The following is a 20173-nucleotide window of genomic DNA, read 5'->3' as shown; positions in this document are numbered from 1 at the left end:
AACCCACACAAGTGGCTCAGGTAGTGCAGCTCATCCAGGATGGCACATCAATGCGAGCTGTGGCAAGAAGGTTTGCTGTGTCTGTCAGCGTAGTGTCCAGAGGCTGGAGGCGCTACCAGGAGACAGGCCAGTACACCAGGAGACGTGGAGGAGGCCGTAGGAGGGCAACAACCCAGCAGCAGGACAGCTACCTCCGCCTTTGTGCAAGAAGCAACAGGAGGAGCACTGCCAGAGCCCTGCAAAATGACCTCCAGCAGGCCACAAATGTGCATGTGTCTGCACAAACGGTTAGAAACCGACTCCATGAGGATGGTATGAGGGCCCGACGTCCACAGATGGGGGTTGTGCTCACAGCCCAACACCGTGCAGGACGCTTGGCATTTGCCAGAGAACACCAAGATTGGCAAATTCGCCACTGGCGCCTTGTGCTCTTCACAGATGAAAGCAGGTTCACACTGAGCACATGTGACAGACGTGACAGAGTCTGGAGACGCCGTGGAGAGCGGTCTGCTGCCTGCAACATCCTTCAGCATGACCGGTTTGGCAGTGGGTCAGTAATGGTGTGGGGTGGCATTTCTTTGGAGGGCCGCACAGCCCTCCATGTGCTCACCAGAGGTAGCCTGACTGCCATTAGGTACCGAGATGAGATCCTCAGACCCCTTGTGAGACCATATGCTGGTGCGGTTGGCCCTGGGTTCCTCCTAATGCAGGACAATGCTAGACCTCATGTGGCTGGAGTGTGTCAGCAGTTCCTGCAAGATGAAGGCATTGACGCTATGGACTAGCCAGCCCGTTCCCCAGACCTGAATCCAATTGAGCACATCTGGGACATCATGTCTCGCTCCATCCACCAACGTCACGTTGCACCACAGACTGTCCAGGAGTTGGCGGATGCTTTAGTCCAGGTCTGGGAGGAGATCCCTCAGGAGACCATCCGCCACCTCATCAGGAGCATGCCCAGGCGTTGTAGGGAGGTCATACAGGCACGTGGAGGCCACACACAATACTGAGCCTCATTTTGACTTGTTTTAAGGAAATTACATTAAAGTTGGATCAGCGTGTAGTGTTATTTCACTTTAATTTTGTGTGTGGCTCCAAATCCAGGCCTCCATTGGTTAATAAATTTGATTTCCATTGATGATTTTTGTGTGATTTTGTTATCAGCACATTCAACTTTGTACAGAACAAAGTATTCAATGAGAATATTTCTTTCATTCAGATCTAGGATGTGTTATTTGAGTGTTCCCTTTATTTTTTTGAGCAGCGTATATATATAAGGATCTCGGTTTGATAAAGTTCATTAATCTCAGTTAATGCTGAGCTGTTCATCACTTACAGGCATTAACTGTGTGTTAGGTCTTACAGGGGGGTTTACCTAAACCCACACTAAAACCAGCCTCTTCGCAAAAAAAAAAATAAAAATCTTTTGATAGTGAAAAGCAGACTTAGTCACGATTCAGAAAGTGATTCAGTTGAACCATCTTCTAAATAACACTCGGGCTTGTTTTGCTCGCACCGTGCGGGCTATAATTGGATCATTGCTCATTCTTTGTGAGGTTGTGGTTGGTTGGAACTATTGTTTCTCTTAGAACTAAACCGTGGGAGCAAAGCATGCAGCTTGATGGAAATACTGAAGAGTCTCCTTCTTGTGTTGACATGGCACAGCTGAGGGAGTAAACACAGAGGTCACGTTAAAAAGAGCGAGCTATTATTGGACTCGCAGTTCATTTTACAGGTGGAGGTGAGCAGTCATTGGCCAGCTTGTCCGTACCTGATCACTGCAGCAGCAGCAGTGAAGTTGAGCTCTTCCTTTCACAGCAGCAGCAGCAGCAGAGAGCTTATTTCCATCAACCCGCCCACCTCCGCTCTCTGTCTGCTTCTCAGGGCGACAGTTTCTCTCCGCTTCGGTCTGTCTCCACCTCACTCCGCGGCTCAGAGAGACGGGGCTCCACAGCCGCCGAGTCCTGCCGGCTTTATTCTAACACCTGCTCCTCGAGTCGGATACATGGAGACAACCTGAGCGTAAAAAACTATTTTTTTCTTCTTCTTCTTCTTCTTCTTCGCGCGCGTCTTTGGTTGTCTTTCTCAAGAAACTACCAGAACATCTGTTGATTTCCGGCGGACCTTTGGATCATCGTTTCAGGTGAGAAAAGTGACCCCGTGGGTCTCACGGTTGTGTCCGTGTCTGAATTTAAATGCCATCAATCGGGGGGGGGGGGTCGCCGCCGCCAGTGGAAAAACAAGGCGCACAGCTTCTCTCTCGCTCCACAGTCAAAACGTGTCGTCAAAAGCAGAGCTGCGTTTTACCCTCAAACGAAGTGGCTTATAATCTGCTTTAGAAGGACTTGAAAGGTATTGGTCTGCCTCTGTGCCCTCGCCTCTGACATGCTCTTGGCTCAAGCCGGAGGAGAGAGTTGAGTTTCTTTGTCATCACTGAGTCTTTATCAGCCCTCATGAAAATGCTTGGGATTCCAGCAGCAGGTGCAGCGGATAATGGGAACCAGTAAGCCCGGGAATCAGAGAAAGACAGTGGGGGGGGATGAGAAACGGGGTAAAATTAAGCACATGAGGTCAATCAATCATCTGCCTGGCAAAGGTATTCACATACCTTCAACCTTTAGGCATTTTGACTTTCTACTTTCTTTGTTTGTGTTATATTTGGATTTGATGTGACAGACCAACGCAAAGTAATGTGTATTTTTTCCAGATTGTACTACAATGCGTGGATTTTCAAACATTTTTACAATCAAAATGGGAAAGTGTTGCATTTATATTCGCCCCCCTGCCTCCACTCGGGCAGTAATGCAAGTCTTTTGGTGTGTGTCTCAATCCATTTTGAACATCTGGAGACTGAAATCTCTCACGCTCAGTCAGATTGGATGGAGAAAGGCAGAAAACAGCAGTTTTCAAGCTCAGTTGGATTTAGGTCTGGACTTTGACTGGGCCATTCTAACACATACACACACATCTGCTTTTACCTAAACCATTTTCTTTCTTCTGCTTGCTTTGTATTTATTTCAATATTACATTAATATTGTTAACAAGCCTCGCTGTGCTTCAACAAAACAGCTGGATTTATGCTGAATTTAACCACGTTTTGGGGAATAGGTGTCATGTGAGAGCAGTTGGCTACACTTGTTTTTATTTAGAAGGAATCAGAGAAAAGGTGGGTTGAATACAAATGCAGGCTATTTCAAGTTACTGAAAGTTGTTCACATGTGTGCACTACTTTCTGTTTTAATGTGTGTGCACAACCCAAGAGGAGTTCTGTGCATGCTCCAAAATCTGTCTGTGACTCATTATGTTGGTCATAATTTCAAACTTTTCCGCATTTTTGCAGAATCGAACCCAAACTGCGTTGTGGTTTACACGGCACCAACCTGCTGTTCACTGTTTTTTCTTTTTTAATGCAAATTATTCCAGCTTTTTCAAATAATGGTTGCCAGAGCCGAACCTCTGACCCCCTTTTGCTCTTTCAGTCGACACAATAGGAACACATGTATCAAGTTCCTAGAGGCTTCGGCTCTTCGGCTGGACAATGAAGCCTTTATGACAGTTTGTACACTTGAATCAATCATATCTGCCTGCATCAGAGCACCAGACCGGTGCGCTGACGGCGAGCCCCCAGAAGTCCCGGGCCCGGCTCTGGAGGTTCGGCACCGATTGGGATAAACAGGAAGGCGAACAAAAAAGTAGGATTAATTTCAATGTTTGATCGCACAAATGAGTGGGGGAAGAAAACTGCTCGACAGCTCTCAGACAAAACAGAGGCCAATTGTTTGCACTGTAACAATGCAAACAATTGTTAAACAATTGTTTAACAATAACAATAAAATCAGTGAAAGTGAGAAAAAGGATTTATGAAATCGACTTGCTTAGCTATAGAGCTTTGGTTACAGATGTCATTCAAGTTTGTCCTTTATAGTAGTTTGCTTTTTCTTTTTTGAATTGCTTGGCGTGTCGAAGTGCGGTGATGCAATGAAGCACGCAAGAATATGCTTCCAGTTGAGCTCCTGACACATGCCGTAAGTAAACACAATACGCAAAACCTTCCTCTAAAGCAGGGCTGTCAGACCCATTTTCATTTTGGGCAATATTAAAAATATCAATGTTCTTAAAGGACTGGTTGTGCCAGAATATATTGATAAAACCAATTAAACTCTTAAAATATCAATAATTAGCAGTTCCTCCACGATTTTGTGATTGTTTAGTGTTTTTTTTTTTTTTTTTGCAATCAAAATTACAGATTTTGTGTTGCTAATGTAGAAATATTAGTAAGAAATTGTTATAATTTTTGCACTAATGGCAAATGTCACGTTTTATTACTCGCTGTATCAGTTATGGATTATAACTTGACATCAAGTAAAGTTGAGGCAGCTGTCACTTACACTTAATGTTTTTGACCAATTTTGAGAAAATTTGCAGTAAAATCAGAAAATGTTTTTGATTCTGTGTAAATTTTGCAGATTTGTGAAAAACTGGAAAAAAATATTGATGTAATTTGTCCAGAGGGCCACATAAAAAGCTAAGGTGGGCCAGATTTGGCCCCCAGGCCTTGAGTTTGACACATGTGATCTCAAAGATTCATTAGTATAAATTTGTAAAATACGGAGAAATTACAATTTCTTTTCATTCTTAAAAATTCAATGGATTTTACTGAACAGCCTGTCCGTGCAAGATATGTAAAATCCAGTGATTTTACCATGATTGTTTTGTGGCATTTATGGTGAGGATGATAAAAGTAATCTTGATAAAAATGATCAGATTCAACACAGTCTACTCCTGCTGTGACTCTGTATACAGGCTGCAGCGCCTCTTGTCTTAAAAATTACAGTCACTCATCATCAAATCATTATAACTGTCATGTTTATCACTCCAACTGTGCTGCTAAAGAGTACAAAAAGATGGAGTTCAGTCATTTTTTGACAGCAGCATTCATTAATGCTCTCATTGAACCAGCTGTGGAAAAGTTGTTAGAATCAGACAAGTAGCAATTCTAGACACAGTTTGGGGACTTTTCAAATATTATCATCAGCTTTAATATAGACACAAATAGGTCCATAGAGAAATAATACTGATAATAAAAAAACAACAAATTATTTTGATAACTTTTTTGATCCTCACTTCTGTTGTTTCCCACATTTTTGACTGAAACACCTCAGTGTTTCTTGTCAAAGTGAGCTTTGTCTTCATCAGGAAAAGTAAGTCTATATTCTTACTATGAATGTGTTTGCTTGTAGCCTGTATTTGTGTTTCATTCTCTCATTTTGAAGTAAGAAAGGAAGTAGGTTTTGAGTTGCCCCGTTGTTTTGACACAGTCTGTAAATGAAGACTTCATAAATATCGAGGAAGCCTCCAGCTCTTCCGTGTTGTTTTTGTGGCACCGTTTTGGGTATGTGGTTAGAAAATAAACAAAACACGTTGACATGGTGATAGACGAGCAAAAGGACCAGCTTAGTATGAAAGATTATAACATATGGTCCAGTCATGGGTTTGAAAACGGTAACTGTACAAAAATATTGCTTACATTTCATCTTCCATCCTCCTGGCACATGGTAAACAGAATATTGTTCAGCCCAAGAAAGAAAAAAAAACCTTTCTGGTGAAAATCCTGTTTTTATTTCTCTAATACACCAAATGTAAACAAACATTCACCAAAATTGTAAAAAAAAAAAAAGCTACTGCTAAAAAATTTAATTAATGTCAGTATGTAATAAAATACTCATAGTACAGTGCAATAATTGATTAATACAAGAAAAAAATCACGCTATTATGTTGTTCGTTCAGTAATTTAAAACAAAAATGTAAAGTAGGAATTAATCGGGAAAAAAAGTTAGTTAATCCTAATACTGTTAAATATATATATGTATAACAATCTATAATCTAGTTATTGTTGTTTTATTTTAAAACACAATTAATTAGATTATTTAGACGTAGTTCATAGGCATATTTACCTGATTATCTAGTCTTATGGCGTACAAACTTTAGTTTAAAACAGTGTTGAGTTTACAGTAGAGATGAGTGGAAATCTTTATGTTTCTACTCCATGACTGTTCTGTGTGTTGAGACTGTCAATATTTCCAAACAGCCACATTTGCCTTTTCTTGTAAGTGAGAGAAATGTGCAGTAGCTTTTCTTTTTTTTTTTTCCTTTTAAGCCAGATGACGAGCAGTGTGCAGCAACAGGTCGGGGAGGGGCAAATGTGTACGTACGGACACAGTAAGGCGACTTCTCCGACATCTCGTTAAAAGCTAAATGTTGGCAATTTGTCATCCGTAACTTGGGATTCCTTGATACCCAATGATCTGATAGGTAATAATATGCACATCTTTTCATAAATAACTCTGCTGTTTTATTCTTTAAGGGTCATATTGATCCTTATTGACAATACATTATTCACCAGGTGTTCTGGGTTCCCATTTTCTAGTTGTATTTTAACTTGAACGAATCTAACAAATGGCAGTTGCTCAGTCATAAAAGACGGCTGGACTCATTAAATTCATGTGTTCAGAACTGAGAAATTATGACTTTACCTCATAAGTTCCCTGATTATCTGCGTGGTTGGGATTAGTAGAGCGGTGAAGCAAGGCAAATTTCAGCTATATGGTAGCTCTGATTTGAGAGCACACAGTGAAATGAGCACACGTTGCTGCTTTTCTGTCTTGGAGCCTGTAGAAAAAGTTGAATTTGTCAAACATTTAGAGTAATATTGTCACATGTAACGCATGTGGCTCATGTGCATTTGCAATAATAAAGACGGGCAAAATCTGAATGGAGCACTCTGAAACCTGCTTTCATTTTAGAGTTTAACAAAGGGCTTTTAGTGGAGTCTACACTAAAGACTAACCGTGTCGACTCCACAATATTCAGCCAGTTAGTAATTCTGCATATTATAAAGACGGAAAATATGTAAAATCACTTCTGCCTTTTTTTCCCCCCTCTCTAAATTTGCACATATGTTCAAAAATATTTATTCTGATGTCCCCAAAATTGAAAAAAAAAAAAGAGAAATTCATAAGTCTTCACTTGCAACTGTCAGGTCACAAATAGATAGATAAATAAATAAATCTCTTGCTCTATTCATCCGAGGTGGATTTGGAAATTCAAAGGCAAAATGATGTTGAAGTGACCCGAGTTATGAGAAAAAGAGGGTGGAAACGATGAGTTTGCTAAGTGCATCTTGCAGGTTGCTTGTCTGCATTGCTGCATGTGTCTCTGTGTTGCTTTGATCAAAAAAAGATGGGTAAAAATGAAAGGCATAGATTGTGAGTGTGCTGCCCTGAAAAAACAAACAAACAGTAGTATACATACAAGGGCTTGAGTGAACGGGCTAAATAAGAATAGAGGAAGAGAGCTGCGACACACATCTGGTTTGAAAAGGAGGAAGCAAGGATCAGCTTTCTCGGTAACAAAGTCCAAAATAGGAGAACAGAGAAGAGGAAACGTGCGGTTACTTATGGGGGGTCTGTGTTGCGATGTGTTCGTGCGCACTTGTGCTTGTGCAGGAATTGCATATGGCTGCGAGCTGGTCTGAGTGTTTGCGGTTTTGTCATCTGTCTGCAGCGACTTGAGGCAACAACTCATGCAAGGCTGCAAACTACAGACAATGACTTCCAACGCGGAGCTGGGGCCACGGCTCTGCCGGGGTCCTGGGGTCGATTAGTCGCCGCTCCGGCATTGCGTAACCCCAGTTTAAACCAGGATGTGCCATTCAAATGTGGCATGAAAGCGCAAGCTGGAGCTCATTCACAGACCACGCAGAGTGTGTGATTGTGTGCGTTTACCTGCGCTGTGACATCAGGCAGTCTTGATTTGCCTAACTGTTGGATACAGGTCACAAAGCGGGATTGTGGAGTGACATCTGCAAACCTGAAGGCATGCAAATGCTTTGCGATGCAGGCACGGTGTGTTGGTGTTGATATGTGTGTTAATGTTTGAAAGAGGGTGAGGGCAATGGAAAGCAAGGGGGAATAAGGGGACGATGGGGGAGTACAAAAGTGACAAGTGTGCAGGATAAAAATTGCACAAAAAGAATGTTTTATGGTGAAATGTGTTGTTTGCGTAGTTACGCATCATGATTCTTCATGTTTCTGTGCCTTGGATTTTACATATCAGGACCTAATAAAAAAAACGATCTGGTCTTCAACAGTTCTACGTCGTTTAAATTCAGCCTTAGTTGTGGAAAAACAGATGTCACTTTGTCTTTATTCATCTATCTGAAATGGGAAAATTAGCAAGTGTCAGCATGTGTAAAGCAGCGAAGGCATCGGCAGATTGTAGCTCTGGAGTACACGGGTGTGTTAACACAACGCCAAACAGGAATGCAATCTGCAGTGAACTTGGAAAAGCTGCCAAATGATTTAGGAAGAGCTGTAAAGCCTTTTCCAAACAATCCCAATCTCTCTGTGGGAAAGCTTCTAATCGAGTGGAAACATTTAAGTTTCCCAGGAGTAGACATCCCACACGTTTCTCCCCTGCATCAGATCACGCAGAAGAGAGAATATGACAGAACCAGATTGCATCTTGGTTAATCCAATGTCTTTTGGATTAGATGAGAGCTAACTAATAAAACGTGGCATGAAAGTAAAAAGATGGCATGCCAGTTTACAAGCTTGGTGGTGAAGTGTGATGAGCTGGACACAGGCATCTTGCAGTTACTGAGTTGACCATAAACTCCTCTGTGTAGAAAAGTATTCCAGATTCAAATGTGAGGCAATCTGTTCCGGTTCCAGAGTAAAAAGGTTGGAAGAACGTGGACGATCACCTGCGGTACAGAGACGGCAGCAAATCCGTAACCAAATGTCTGAAATACCTCGGCCAAATCGAAAAGCTGTGACCGCACGTTTGAGTTGTGGATAAATGAATCGCAGCATTGACAAACTGCCAGAAGACTTGGCAAGACTTCCTTTACTACATTGATAGACTGTCGTTCTTTTCCTCCACACTGTGTTGAATTAATATCATTGATATGACATGTGCCATACATTTTTCTACACTTGAGGTTAGATTAAATGATTTTAAAACCTGGTAAAGTTGCACAGATTTTCTTTCTTCTCAATACCCTTAATGTGTTGCACAGTGGACTCGCTTCCTTTTTGTCTGTTTTCATTGTGACATGATTGATGTGTGGTGTAAAAGTGAAGCCGAAACAGATCTTACTCAACGACGTCGACTTGTTGTGGATTGCTTTTGGCAGCAACTCAGCCCGTGTGATATCCTGCCTCGGGCTGCCTCGTCTGGCATCGACCGCAGTCTGAACAATTAAGTTGAACTCTACAAATAGAAAACCGTTACAATGGAAATTTGGAGGTGACAATTTGACAGCGCAAAAATGGAAACAAAATTCTCACTTCATCTTTGTTTCGCTCAATGTCAAGCTGTTGCATACACTTTCCAAATTAGTCAGAAACACATGTGTTGCTTGGTGGTTATTCTGCACAGTATCACATCAGCAGCCAAAGTTTGAGTCCTTCCACACCCAAATGTCAGGTTTCAACTTTACTGCCACCTACCATTGTTTAGCTTTAGGTGTTAAAAATATATGATGGACATGGTCTGTGGGTTTTGGTTTGACCTTTCTCCTTTGATTCTGCATGTTGATGTGATTTATTTATGTCTTTTTGTTTGGTTAGATTTGCTCATTTGTTATGCTCTCCTCCATATTCGTCTCAGTTTGCTTCCTGTTTTATTATGTTGCATGGGTTTTGCTGTCTGCCTTGTTAATCCCCCAATCGTAGTGTTGTAGTGCTCCAGATTGGCCTTGGTTTTGGTTTGTTTTGGTCTTGTTTATATTTTTACTCAACCCTGTCTCGGTCTTGGACGCGTTGGACTTGTTTTTGTTGTTGTTGTTGTTGTTTGTTCTAAGAATAGTCAAGACCATGTGAAACTGCAGACTGCATTCAAACTGGACTAATAATGACTTTACCTTCTGGCTTTCATCTACCATCCTTGTTCCTACATGCTGGGGATGAAAAAATAAGTGAAGCGGGAGCAGAGTAAATATGCCAATGTTTTTTTTATTTGTACATCATGTGGAAAGGAAGTGAAGTCTTCCATGTCCTGTTGCCTCTTGTCACTCTGCCTGGAGCTAATGCTAAGATGCATAACATTTATCTAGATGTATCCACTCATCAGAGTGGTCTGGTTTGTCTGTTTACCTTGTTTCTGTCTTGTCAGTAAGGGGCATTTAGAGGTGGTTCAGCTTACACACAAGCTTGGCTTCACCTAAATGTCATGCGAGAACACTTTACTGAAAAAGTTGCAGCAACAACTACATTACTGGTTTGGTCTTGTTCTCACCGCCTTCATAGTCTTGGTCTTAAGTTGACTTGACTCGTCCTTGGGGCACAGGATCTTGACTATGACTCTGACTTACCTCTAACAACCTCACCCTGACCTTGCATATTTGGTCTGCAGGTCTCTTTAACTAGTTCATTCCCAGCCAGATTCATCTCCATTTGCAGATCCTGCGCGGTTCCCCCACATTTTCTTAACCATCTCAGTTGGAGTACAAGCCACGTCAATTGTGCACAAGCGATTTGATTGATGCCTTCGTTGATCGGCCCGTGGATATACCAATAACAACATCTCAAACAGCTTTTTGGATCAGACCGTAGTAGTTGGCGAGATGTTGAGCTGCAAATTAAGTATAGTCAAACATTGAGGTGTGAAACCTTTGTATCAATTGTGCTGGAAGAGCGAATACAACTTCCACTGAACGGGGCAAACCACAATGAACAAATATATCAATATGCTGAGAGATTTTGGAGAAACTGGCCACCCGAGGTTGCAAACACAACATAACATTATTGCGGCATTGACCACAACTCCTGTGCATTCATAGACAGACATTAACCGTCTGTGAGACTTGACAATGGACTACAGATATTTGTTACTCTCTAAAGTCAAGTTGTTTCCCACATCCCTGCAGATACAGACCTTTTCTCTACCTGACAGAGAGAAGGAAAGTTAAAGGCTCCCTTTTTATTTTTGTTCCAGCAAAATACGGCAGCAAACATTAAGCCTTATGGGATTGTAAAGCATTAGAAAAGCCAATAATGGTTCTATACACCATAAGAAAAAAATTCAAATCAGTTCTACATTTCACAGGAAGCCAATTTAGAGAAGCTGTAATTGGAACAGCATGATCTCTTTCAGAAGTACTTGTCAAAATAGTCGACTGGTCATTCACTATTTTTCAACCTTGAGAATAGAGGTTTTGCTAATTCTAATTTTAGAAAAACTTTGCTCAGACTTGCTAAATGTGAGATTTAAAAGATGAGTTCTTGGTGACTTGATGAAACACTGGAGAGCAGCGTTATGTCATCCAGAATAAGAATAAAATCAGAACATAATCTCAAAGGATTCTAGAACCAAATGTGTCATTTTTGTCCTGGTTACATCGTAAAACATTGTTAAAAATTGAAGTTTTGAAGTTTGTGAACCAGCACAGAGTTCATCGATGAATGGAGCTGGGTGTTATCTGTCACGTTTGCTTCAGAAAGAATTAAAGGAAGAAATGGAATTGGTTCAAAGCCACAACCCTGTGGAACGCCACGCTAAAGAGAGTATAAATTTAGGTTGGTCTTTGATGAAGGTCTCTTAAAATAAGATCTTATCAGACATCTGTTGCCGCCTCCTCATTTCTTTCTGAATTTAGCAGAATAAGCAGCTTCCTGGGTCACATGAATCTCAAAGTCATAGCCTCTGAGACATTGTTGCATTCTGTATTCTGACATTTTTGATATTTAGGTGTAGAGAAGACACAATTTCTCATAACTTCCAATATATTGAAAATACGTAAGGAAAGAAAATATGGTATGTCTTGACTAGAGAACATATAAATTAGTGATTTTCTACAGGCTCCTTCAGTACCTGAAACACTCGTTAATGTCCATTCATTAAAATTATTGGGGCTTCTTGGTCATAATGTCTTGGCTGCATTCACACTGCAGCCTGAAGTGACCCAATTCCGATTTTTTGTCAAATCGGATTTCTTATTTTTTTACCGTGGTCGTTCACGCTTCCAAGTAAATACGATCTGTTTTTGTTCTCCAGTGTGAAAGGGCAAATGACCTGAAAGTGTCCCGCACGCGCAGTAGAGGGCGCAATAATGTCACACATAGAAAGTGTTCTGCCAACCGCCATAAAGAAGAAGTGCTCAGTGTTTGCGGAAATAAACATGGATGCAAACGGTGGAGCATAGCTTACACATCTGAAGTTGTTGTCCGACCAGAGCCAATATATTAACAACTTAGTCCTCATTATCGTCCGCCATGGCTGTTGTTTTTTGTTTTTTTTTTCGCTGGCAAGTATCAGGGTGCAGAATATGGGCATTTGTTGCGTATCAGTGACGTTAACGTCGGATGAACGCGACCTGGCAGTGGGGATTCAGGTCACATTTGAATCGGATACGTATCGGATACCCAATTCGATACGTATCGGATACCCAATCCGATACGTATCGGATACCCAATCCGATACAATCAGATACCCAATTCGATACGGTCGGATACCCAATCCGATACGGTCGCGTTCGAAAAAATTCCGACCTGTGTTGTTCAGACTGTCATGAAAAGATCGGATACAGGTCGCATTACATAAAAAATAAAATAAATCGTAATTGGCTGACTCCACCTCCGTTTCCCGTTTGTCGTTCTCACAAAAACGCGAATAATAAAGAGAAAAAAGTACTCTATTCTTTGAGCTGTTACTGTTAAAAATAAAATCTAATTTCACAGAACTATTTTACTTCAGTTAAAAATAACTTTGTTACCTTCATTTGTCCTAAAAATGCTGTATTTATCAAAGATTAACTCGAAAGAAAACTGACTGTAATTTAACACCCTGACATTGGGCCTCTGTCTCTTTAAGAAGCTCCTGCTCTTTCCAACACTCTGCCCTCAGCAAGTCACTGCAACAGTGCTTCTCTATTATGCCATTTACAACTGGAGCGATGGACTGATAAGTAATTTGTATGTTCAGGTGATTCGAAGTTCCAGCCGATTCTAAATAATAACTTACAATTTAAATGAGAAATGCGTGATTTACAAAGTCACCAACATTTCCCACTGTTCTTTGCTGTGGGATATCTTTGCTTAAAGGCGTTCCATGTATTTAAGCATCGTCTCGTGTGGAGCCTATGCAGGTTTCCTCGTATTTTCTTACCTAATCCAAGCACAGGCATGCTTATTCTTCGCTGAGATACAGATCGGATTGTTTTCAGCAGGAGGTTATCAGATTTAACTGCTGGTGTCAGATGAAAAAGGATAAAAGTGGTAAAGACAATTTATTTCAGTTGATTTGAGTCTCTCTAGATTTATAAGCATATCGTGAAGTCCATCAAGGAGGTGGTTTGAATCAGTATCTTGTAAACAGCCTCCGTTAGATTCCTGCAGCTGCCGTAGATAAGACGGAGCGCTGTGATCAAAATCACCACCTCGACAACCAAATAAGAGTTGTAGAGGCGATACACATTACCTCATGGGAATGTATATGTAAACATGAAGGAAAATGACAATGACGTTCTCTATTTGTGAAAATATTTGCTTATTACATCCGTTGGGGAATATTTGCATATATAAGCCAAATGATTCGCTTTTTAAAAACCGACATTTTCATAGTAAGTACTGATTATTTAATTTTTTTATTACTTTGTGTGAAGGATGGCTCTGTTTCTCACATACTTCTTAAACATTTTACTCAGGTTAATTTCTAACCTAAGTCTCAGTGGGTGCGCAGGGCAGCATTCTTCCAAGAACCGCCTCTGCTCACAGTCACAGGCCAAACAGCAAAGTGAACTGTTCCTGTCCGTTTTTGCTGCTCGTCAGGGCCGTAGGAGATGGACGAGAACGGGACGTTGGAGGACAACGATGCATTGTGGGAGAAGGTGGAGTGCAAGCGCTACCAGCTGTGTCGCAACATCACTCCAGCGAAGCTCACCCCGTACCTCCGTCAGTGCAAAGTGCTGGACGAGCAGGACGAGGACGAGATCCTCAACTCCCCGCTGCTCCAGACAAAAGCGAACCGCACGAGTGAGTAAAAGAGATGTGATGATTTGTAAGGAGAAAAAGTTAATTCTCTTACATATGGTGAAACGTTACGGTTGGATGGGAAATTATGTTCATTTACTGGCTCTGAACTTTAGAAATAAAAGCCTTTCAGGGTCTACTTTTTTATCCAAATGCTAGATTTTCTAGCAATCTAGCAAAAATTGTGATTGCCTGTGACTTAGATATTTAGCCTTACACATTTCTTCCTGTCACACAATGAATACACTTTCAGACATAAAGTTATTATCGGACGTCTCCTGCAAAGCAGAAGCTCTGAGTTTTTTGTTTCTCTACTATTTTGATATGATACTTTGTTATTTCAGTGAACTTTTATGGTCTTTCTCAGGCCACAAAAAGCCATGAATTTCTCATCAGATCTGCCTTCAGGCAATAGATTTAAAAATGACAAAAATTACCCCATTACTCTAATTGTAGCTGAAGAATTAAGGCAGTTGTTAGATTTTTGTCTTATAACAGAGATCAGGAGCATTGTGTTTGCATTCGCTGAACTTGAAAACAAAACAAGAATCTTTCTTTAACCTTCTTTTAGGTCGTCTGCTGGACATCCTCCGCACCAAAGGGGAGAGGGGATATGGGGCGTTTTTGGAGAGTCTGGAGTTTTACTACCCTGAACTTTACAAGTCGGTCACAGGGAAAGACCCAACGAGACGATTCTCCACCATCGTAGGTGAGTCCCGGACACTTTGAGACTAAGGGTTCACCAATTTATTGGTGCCGATTTCCTTAATTTTGGGACATCTGTGATCGGCCGATACTTACATGTGAAGCCAATGTTATTCCCTGATCTTATTGACCTCAGCAAAGGTCTAAAAATCATTAAAGCACATCCTATCCTCTTCTGCTTTCCTCTGAGAGAAGTTTGACTGATGGACCAGCCCACCAGGTTATATCTGCACATTTGCAGTTGCCAACCCAGCAACTTTTTTGCTACCATTAGCGACATTTCGGACAAAAACAAAAATTGGTATCGGCCAAAATCGGTATTGACATGTCAGGATTTTTAATCGGAGATCGGTTCTCCCCTATCTGAGACACCTACAGTACCTCGCAAATGTTTAGATTCCTCCAGAACCTTTTCCGATTCTGTCACATTCCAGCCATAAACTTTAATCCTGATATTTTACTGGGATTTTATGTGATTGACCAACATGGAAAGATTTAACTGAGAAGTGTAAGATAAATGATCATTTATTTCCAGCACCCTTTACTTGGCCGTAAAGACATTAATGGTTTTGTTTAAAGCTTACTACAAGTCACGGAGGAGACAGAGCAGAGAAAGCTGCTCTGCTCATATAACACCAAATTTTTAAAATCTTTTTAACTTCCTTGCAAAACAGCTTGCTGTTGGGATTCTTGATTGATTGGGAAATAGATTGAGCTAAATGTGGGACAATCCTGATCGGTGTAGGGGCTTCTGAAGACGATTTGCCTTCCAGCAATAACACAATGTAAATACTAATTCTCAGAGCTGTGATTTGATGGTTAAGATCAAACCTCATTCATGTGTTTGCGTGCCCCCTTCAAAGTCCAAACCTTAATTCCTTAAAAGTTTGTGTTTTGGGAAACAGACTGACTGAGCTATTGTGCAAAAAAAACAAATGCTCACCAAATTCAGTTTCTAGATGAGCAAAGCAGGCCGAGACAAAGTCGAGTTGTTGTTTCAGCTCATGTACAATGTCACCTCTGCAATAATGCACTTTGCAACAGAATAACAGACTTAAGGTCACAAAGAGACAGATTACTCCTTTCTGCTAGCTATCTAGTTCGGAGCGGGAAATCGTTACTTTTAGGGTTTGGTTTAGTAAAGTAAGTTATGGCGATGTAGGGAGATTTTTCCTAAACATCTTCCCGTTATGCTGATAAAGTCGCATCAGCCCAAACACGGCCGGCAGCCAAGAAACACCCGAGCTGAGGAAGAGATAACGCATCTGTAAAATCTGTAAAACATTCCCCATGGCCGACATTGTTACCAGTTTTTCTCAGCCTCGACTGACGTTTCTGGAGTTACTGGAACAAACTGGATTCGATCACTGGGCGGGAAAAACATCAGTCTTTGGATTGTTTATTTTTACACAGTTGAGATTGAGGGGGGCGATCCTTTGCTAGATCAATGATCAAAAACATAGACGTGAAATAAAAATCTAAAATAAAGATTGTAGAATTTGAATTGATTGACTCGTAAGTAAACAAAGATGAATTTACTATTCTAGAAAAAACACTTTGAACTCCGATTTGTAGAAATTTGCCATGTGTCTCTTCGGGTATCACCCGAAAGATTAAATTTGAATAATAATTGATTAAGGCGTCTAATCATGCAGTCACTGTGGGTGATTTTTCTTGTAGAGGTTGACTGACATTTTCTTATCTGATAGAAACAAGCTGCAGTACCAACAAACGGATGAACTCCTCTGCTTTTTCTCTTTCCTTCAAATGTACTATAATTGATTGATCTGTGGGACAGGAAAATAATTCATGTCAGATTAATAAATATATTTTTTAATTAGAGATACAGTCATGATTTTGAACTGTGGGAGGAAGCCCGGATTTATCTAGAGAGAATCAGCGCTTGTACAGGGAGAAAATGCAAACTGACCCGAGATTGGGATTTGAACCCAGGATCTTCTTGATGCAAAGCAACCATGCTACCAACAGTTCCACCAAATAAATAAAAAAAAAACCTGCATGATTATCCATCTACTACTTTGTGCTCTACTTTGTTTCTTGGTCTTGCACACTGTTTTCTGATGAACAACTTTAAGGTTTGTGGTTCTGACATGAACAATTGGGACAGTACATGCTCACACGCATTCTGAAATGAACGAAACCAGCCGTGCAGCTATAGAGCTTTTACACTCCGTTGAGGCAAAGCCAGCCCCGCCTTCCTGGTTTTGCTTTACTGTCTGTGGTTAGAATCTGAGATGTGTGTTGTATATCTTTAAAGCTGGTATTGTACAATAACTTCTCCTCTTTATATTTTTCCACTCCCCTCTGTAGTGGAGGAGGGTCAGGAGGGTTTGACCCAGTTCCTCATGAATGAAGTGATGAAGCTGCAGAAGAACACCAAAGTCAAAACCCTGCAGAACACAGAGCTCAGCAGAAAGACCCGCACGCTGGAGGACGAGTACAAGAAGCTTCGCTTGGCTAATCAGGAGCTTCAAGCCTTTCAGCAGAGTAAAGATAAATCACATTTCACCTCCACCGACAAGCTACACACTTTTAACCTCTGGCAAGGATAAAACGGCTGGGCTTATGTGCTGGAAAACGCTAACCCCACCGCTAGTGTTTGGTTTACCTCTCTCGGTGCGCCGCAGTTTAGCTTAACAAGGATTTTTAATCACATAGCTTACCAAAGGGCTGCTTCTGAAACTAGGACACTGTGGTCTTTGTTATCATATCCTGTGCAGTTAACCTCTGCAGCTGGCACACTGAGGCACCTTCAAGCAAGATCTAAAAATACAGTGAGAACGGTTTTAACCGGGTTCAAAACAGACCACGTAGCTTAAGCTGAGCAAACTTTTCCAACTATTTACACACTGAAAGCCTAAATTAGTGTGGAGGAAATTATGTTAAGGTTTCACCTCTAGACTGTAATGGGGAAACAAAAAACCCACACACTTCTTTAATAAGCACAACTAATTTATGCAAATCCATTTGTTCATATATAGTAATTAATTTTCTGCCGCGTTTGCCAGGATATAACAAACTGAGAGAGGAGCGGAACACCTTCAGCGACGAGCTGCTGAGGGTAAAGGATGAAAACTACAAACTGGCCATGAGGTACGCCACGCTGAGCGAGGAGAAGAACATGGCCGTGATGAGGAGCCGAGACCTGCAGCTTGAGGTTCCCCCACCTGAAAGCATTCACACAAATAAAAATGCACCGCTTCAGCTTTTGCACATTACAGCCACAAATATTGTTTAATTATTCAACAATTGTAGTGCACAATAATGACGTGAATGGGAAAGGATGCTGGGTTTTCCCAAATCTTTTAGGGTTTATTTTGACATTTGAAAAAGTATGTGCCTTTAGAAATCACCTAGTTCGTACAAAGAGTCTATGTGTGTGCAATTTAATCTGAGCATCAATGCAGCTGTTCTGGAAACTACTAAGACCTGGCCAGTCCCCTGAACCAGACAGGCTGGAAACGAGGTTTAATTATAGAAAAGTCGTCATGGAAACTCTGGGGGAGCTGCAGAGATTCACAGCTGACAGGACGACTGTCAGTCATCAAATCTGCCCTTTGCGAAAGATTAGCAAGACGAGAGACCTTAACGCATTATCTATTTGTTTATTTTCACAATGAGTCAATTTATTGGATAAAAAATTGGCAGATTTTTTACTTAACTACATAAGCTTGTTTTATACAATATGTTGAAATATGCAAGAAAATGCAAATAAACAAATGATTCAATTCCTTTTTTAAAGACCAAGATAAACATTTTATCACCTAAAATGCAATAACAGCATTCCTTTTGGTGAACGCTCGAACAGTCGCAGCAAAGGATTACAACATCAACATGTGAAAGGCTCTTTCTGGTTGACTTAACATCAATGCAGCGTAGGGAGCGCTACGCTGTAGAAGGTTGTTCTGTTGCTAAGTCAACAACAGAAAACACAATATATTAGCCTTGATTATTTTTTAGTTAATATTTGAAAAGCAAAAGTTGCTCAAGAGGAGATTTTTTTTTTTTCTACAGAGTTTGAACCAGCTGAAGCAAAAATGGCCACATTAGGATTTCAGGGTAGAACACACACAAGTTGTTTTTTTTTTATCTTAAATGCAAAATGTACTTTTTTTAATACAATTTTGGCTCAGTTAATGATCTGAGTGTGTTTTTCCAGCAAATGCTACATGTCTGCGTAATCCAGTTAATAATTAATCCATTACTAAATTTGTTTACTATTATCTCAATAATTGGTTAATCACAATTAATCTGATTAATTGCGTCAACCCTATAAAACATTGTTGAATAAAAATCATAAAATCTGCAAATCTCTTGAGATTTTTAGTAACAAAAAAAAAAACTGAGAAACTAAAACCCATAATTTCATCTTAATTTTTCTTCCACTTCATGATTAAGCATTACTTTATGTCAGTCTGAGATTTATGGCGGTAATGTACTGCACTGCATTTGGATCTTTCTTTGTTCGTGAACGCGTTTTGAGGAAATGTCGGATTCTCTTTGCCTTGCAGATCGACCAGCTGAAGCACACGCTGAACAAAGTGGAGGAGGAGTGCAAGATGGAGAGGAGGCAGAGTCTCAAGCTGAAGAATGACATCGAGAGCCGACCCAAGAGAGAGCAGATCTTCGAGCTGGAGAGGGAAAACGAAATGCTCAAGATCAAGCTGCAGGAACTTCAGTCCATCATACAGGTAGGGAGCATTTATCTCCTCTGAGAGACGATTATGATCCACAGAGTCAGCCTGTACATGGACGTAATATTTAATATTTGACTCCACTCGCCACCTGCTGCTCAGTTGAAGCTGATTGGAGCTGAATATGAGGCCAAGTCATGAAGCTATGCAGAGTATGTGGGGAAATAATTTAGCTTTTTGTGACTTTATATCCCGCTGCTCACCAGACGTCTCAAGAAAAAAAAACCCCAAAAAGTTAAGCATTGTAAAAAAAAACAACAACTTTGTTGTGTGTGTTTTTTTCTCAGCCTGGCCCCTTGCCTGCGTCAGACAAGGCCATCCTCGACATTTTGGAGCATGACAGACAGGAAGCTCTGGAGGACAGACAGGATCTGGTCAACCGCCTTTACAACCTCCATGAAGAAGTTCGACAGGCGGAGGAACTACGAGATAAGGTCACAGCTCGGCACGACACACCACACCACCCCCATTGTTAACATTCTGAGATGGTCATGTGGGTTTCAGTGGTTTCTGATTTGAAAGTATAATTAGGCTTTTCTCTCTTCGTCTTCCTCCTTCTGCGTCTGCCTTTCACTTTACTGTGCTTATTGTTAATATTGTTGCTATGAGACAATTTTCAAGCAAAATAATGGTAAAGGCACAATAATGCAAGAACACATGGTCAAAGATGAATAAACTTTAAATTTTAATGAACATTTAACACTGGAACTGGAAAACATTTTA

General features: G+C 40.8%; 1 protein-coding gene across 4 annotated transcripts in view; it reads left to right on the top strand.

Moving 5' to 3' along the window:
• The first annotated feature begins 1844 nt into the window (after positions 1-1844).
• card11 (caspase recruitment domain family, member 11) overlaps positions 1845-20173 on the top strand; it is a 34950-nt gene continuing 16621 nt past the window's right edge. For 2 of the 4 annotated variants that reach the window (XM_032587550.1, XM_032587546.1), the window contains exons 1-7: positions 1845-2143; positions 13830-14033; positions 14602-14739; positions 17067-17243; positions 17765-17913; positions 19268-19447; positions 19738-19884. In XM_032587550.1, coding sequence (XP_032443441.1) covers positions 13841-14033; positions 14602-14739; positions 17067-17243; positions 17765-17913; positions 19268-19447; positions 19738-19884 — 984 coding nt within the window. In that variant the 5' untranslated portion in view covers positions 1845-2143; positions 13830-13840. The remainder of the gene's footprint in view (positions 2144-13829; positions 14034-14601; positions 14740-17066; positions 17244-17764; positions 17914-19267; positions 19448-19737; positions 19885-20173) is intronic. The other 2 variants (XM_032587548.1, XM_032587547.1) reach the window with 2 other exon arrangements.

The sequence above is a fragment of the Xiphophorus hellerii genome, chromosome 16 (assembly GCF_003331165.1).
Source record: "Xiphophorus hellerii strain 12219 chromosome 16, Xiphophorus_hellerii-4.1, whole genome shotgun sequence".
NCBI lineage: Eukaryota > Metazoa > Chordata > Actinopteri > Cyprinodontiformes > Poeciliidae > Xiphophorus > Xiphophorus hellerii.
This window is presented reverse-complemented; position numbering and strand designations above follow the sequence as displayed.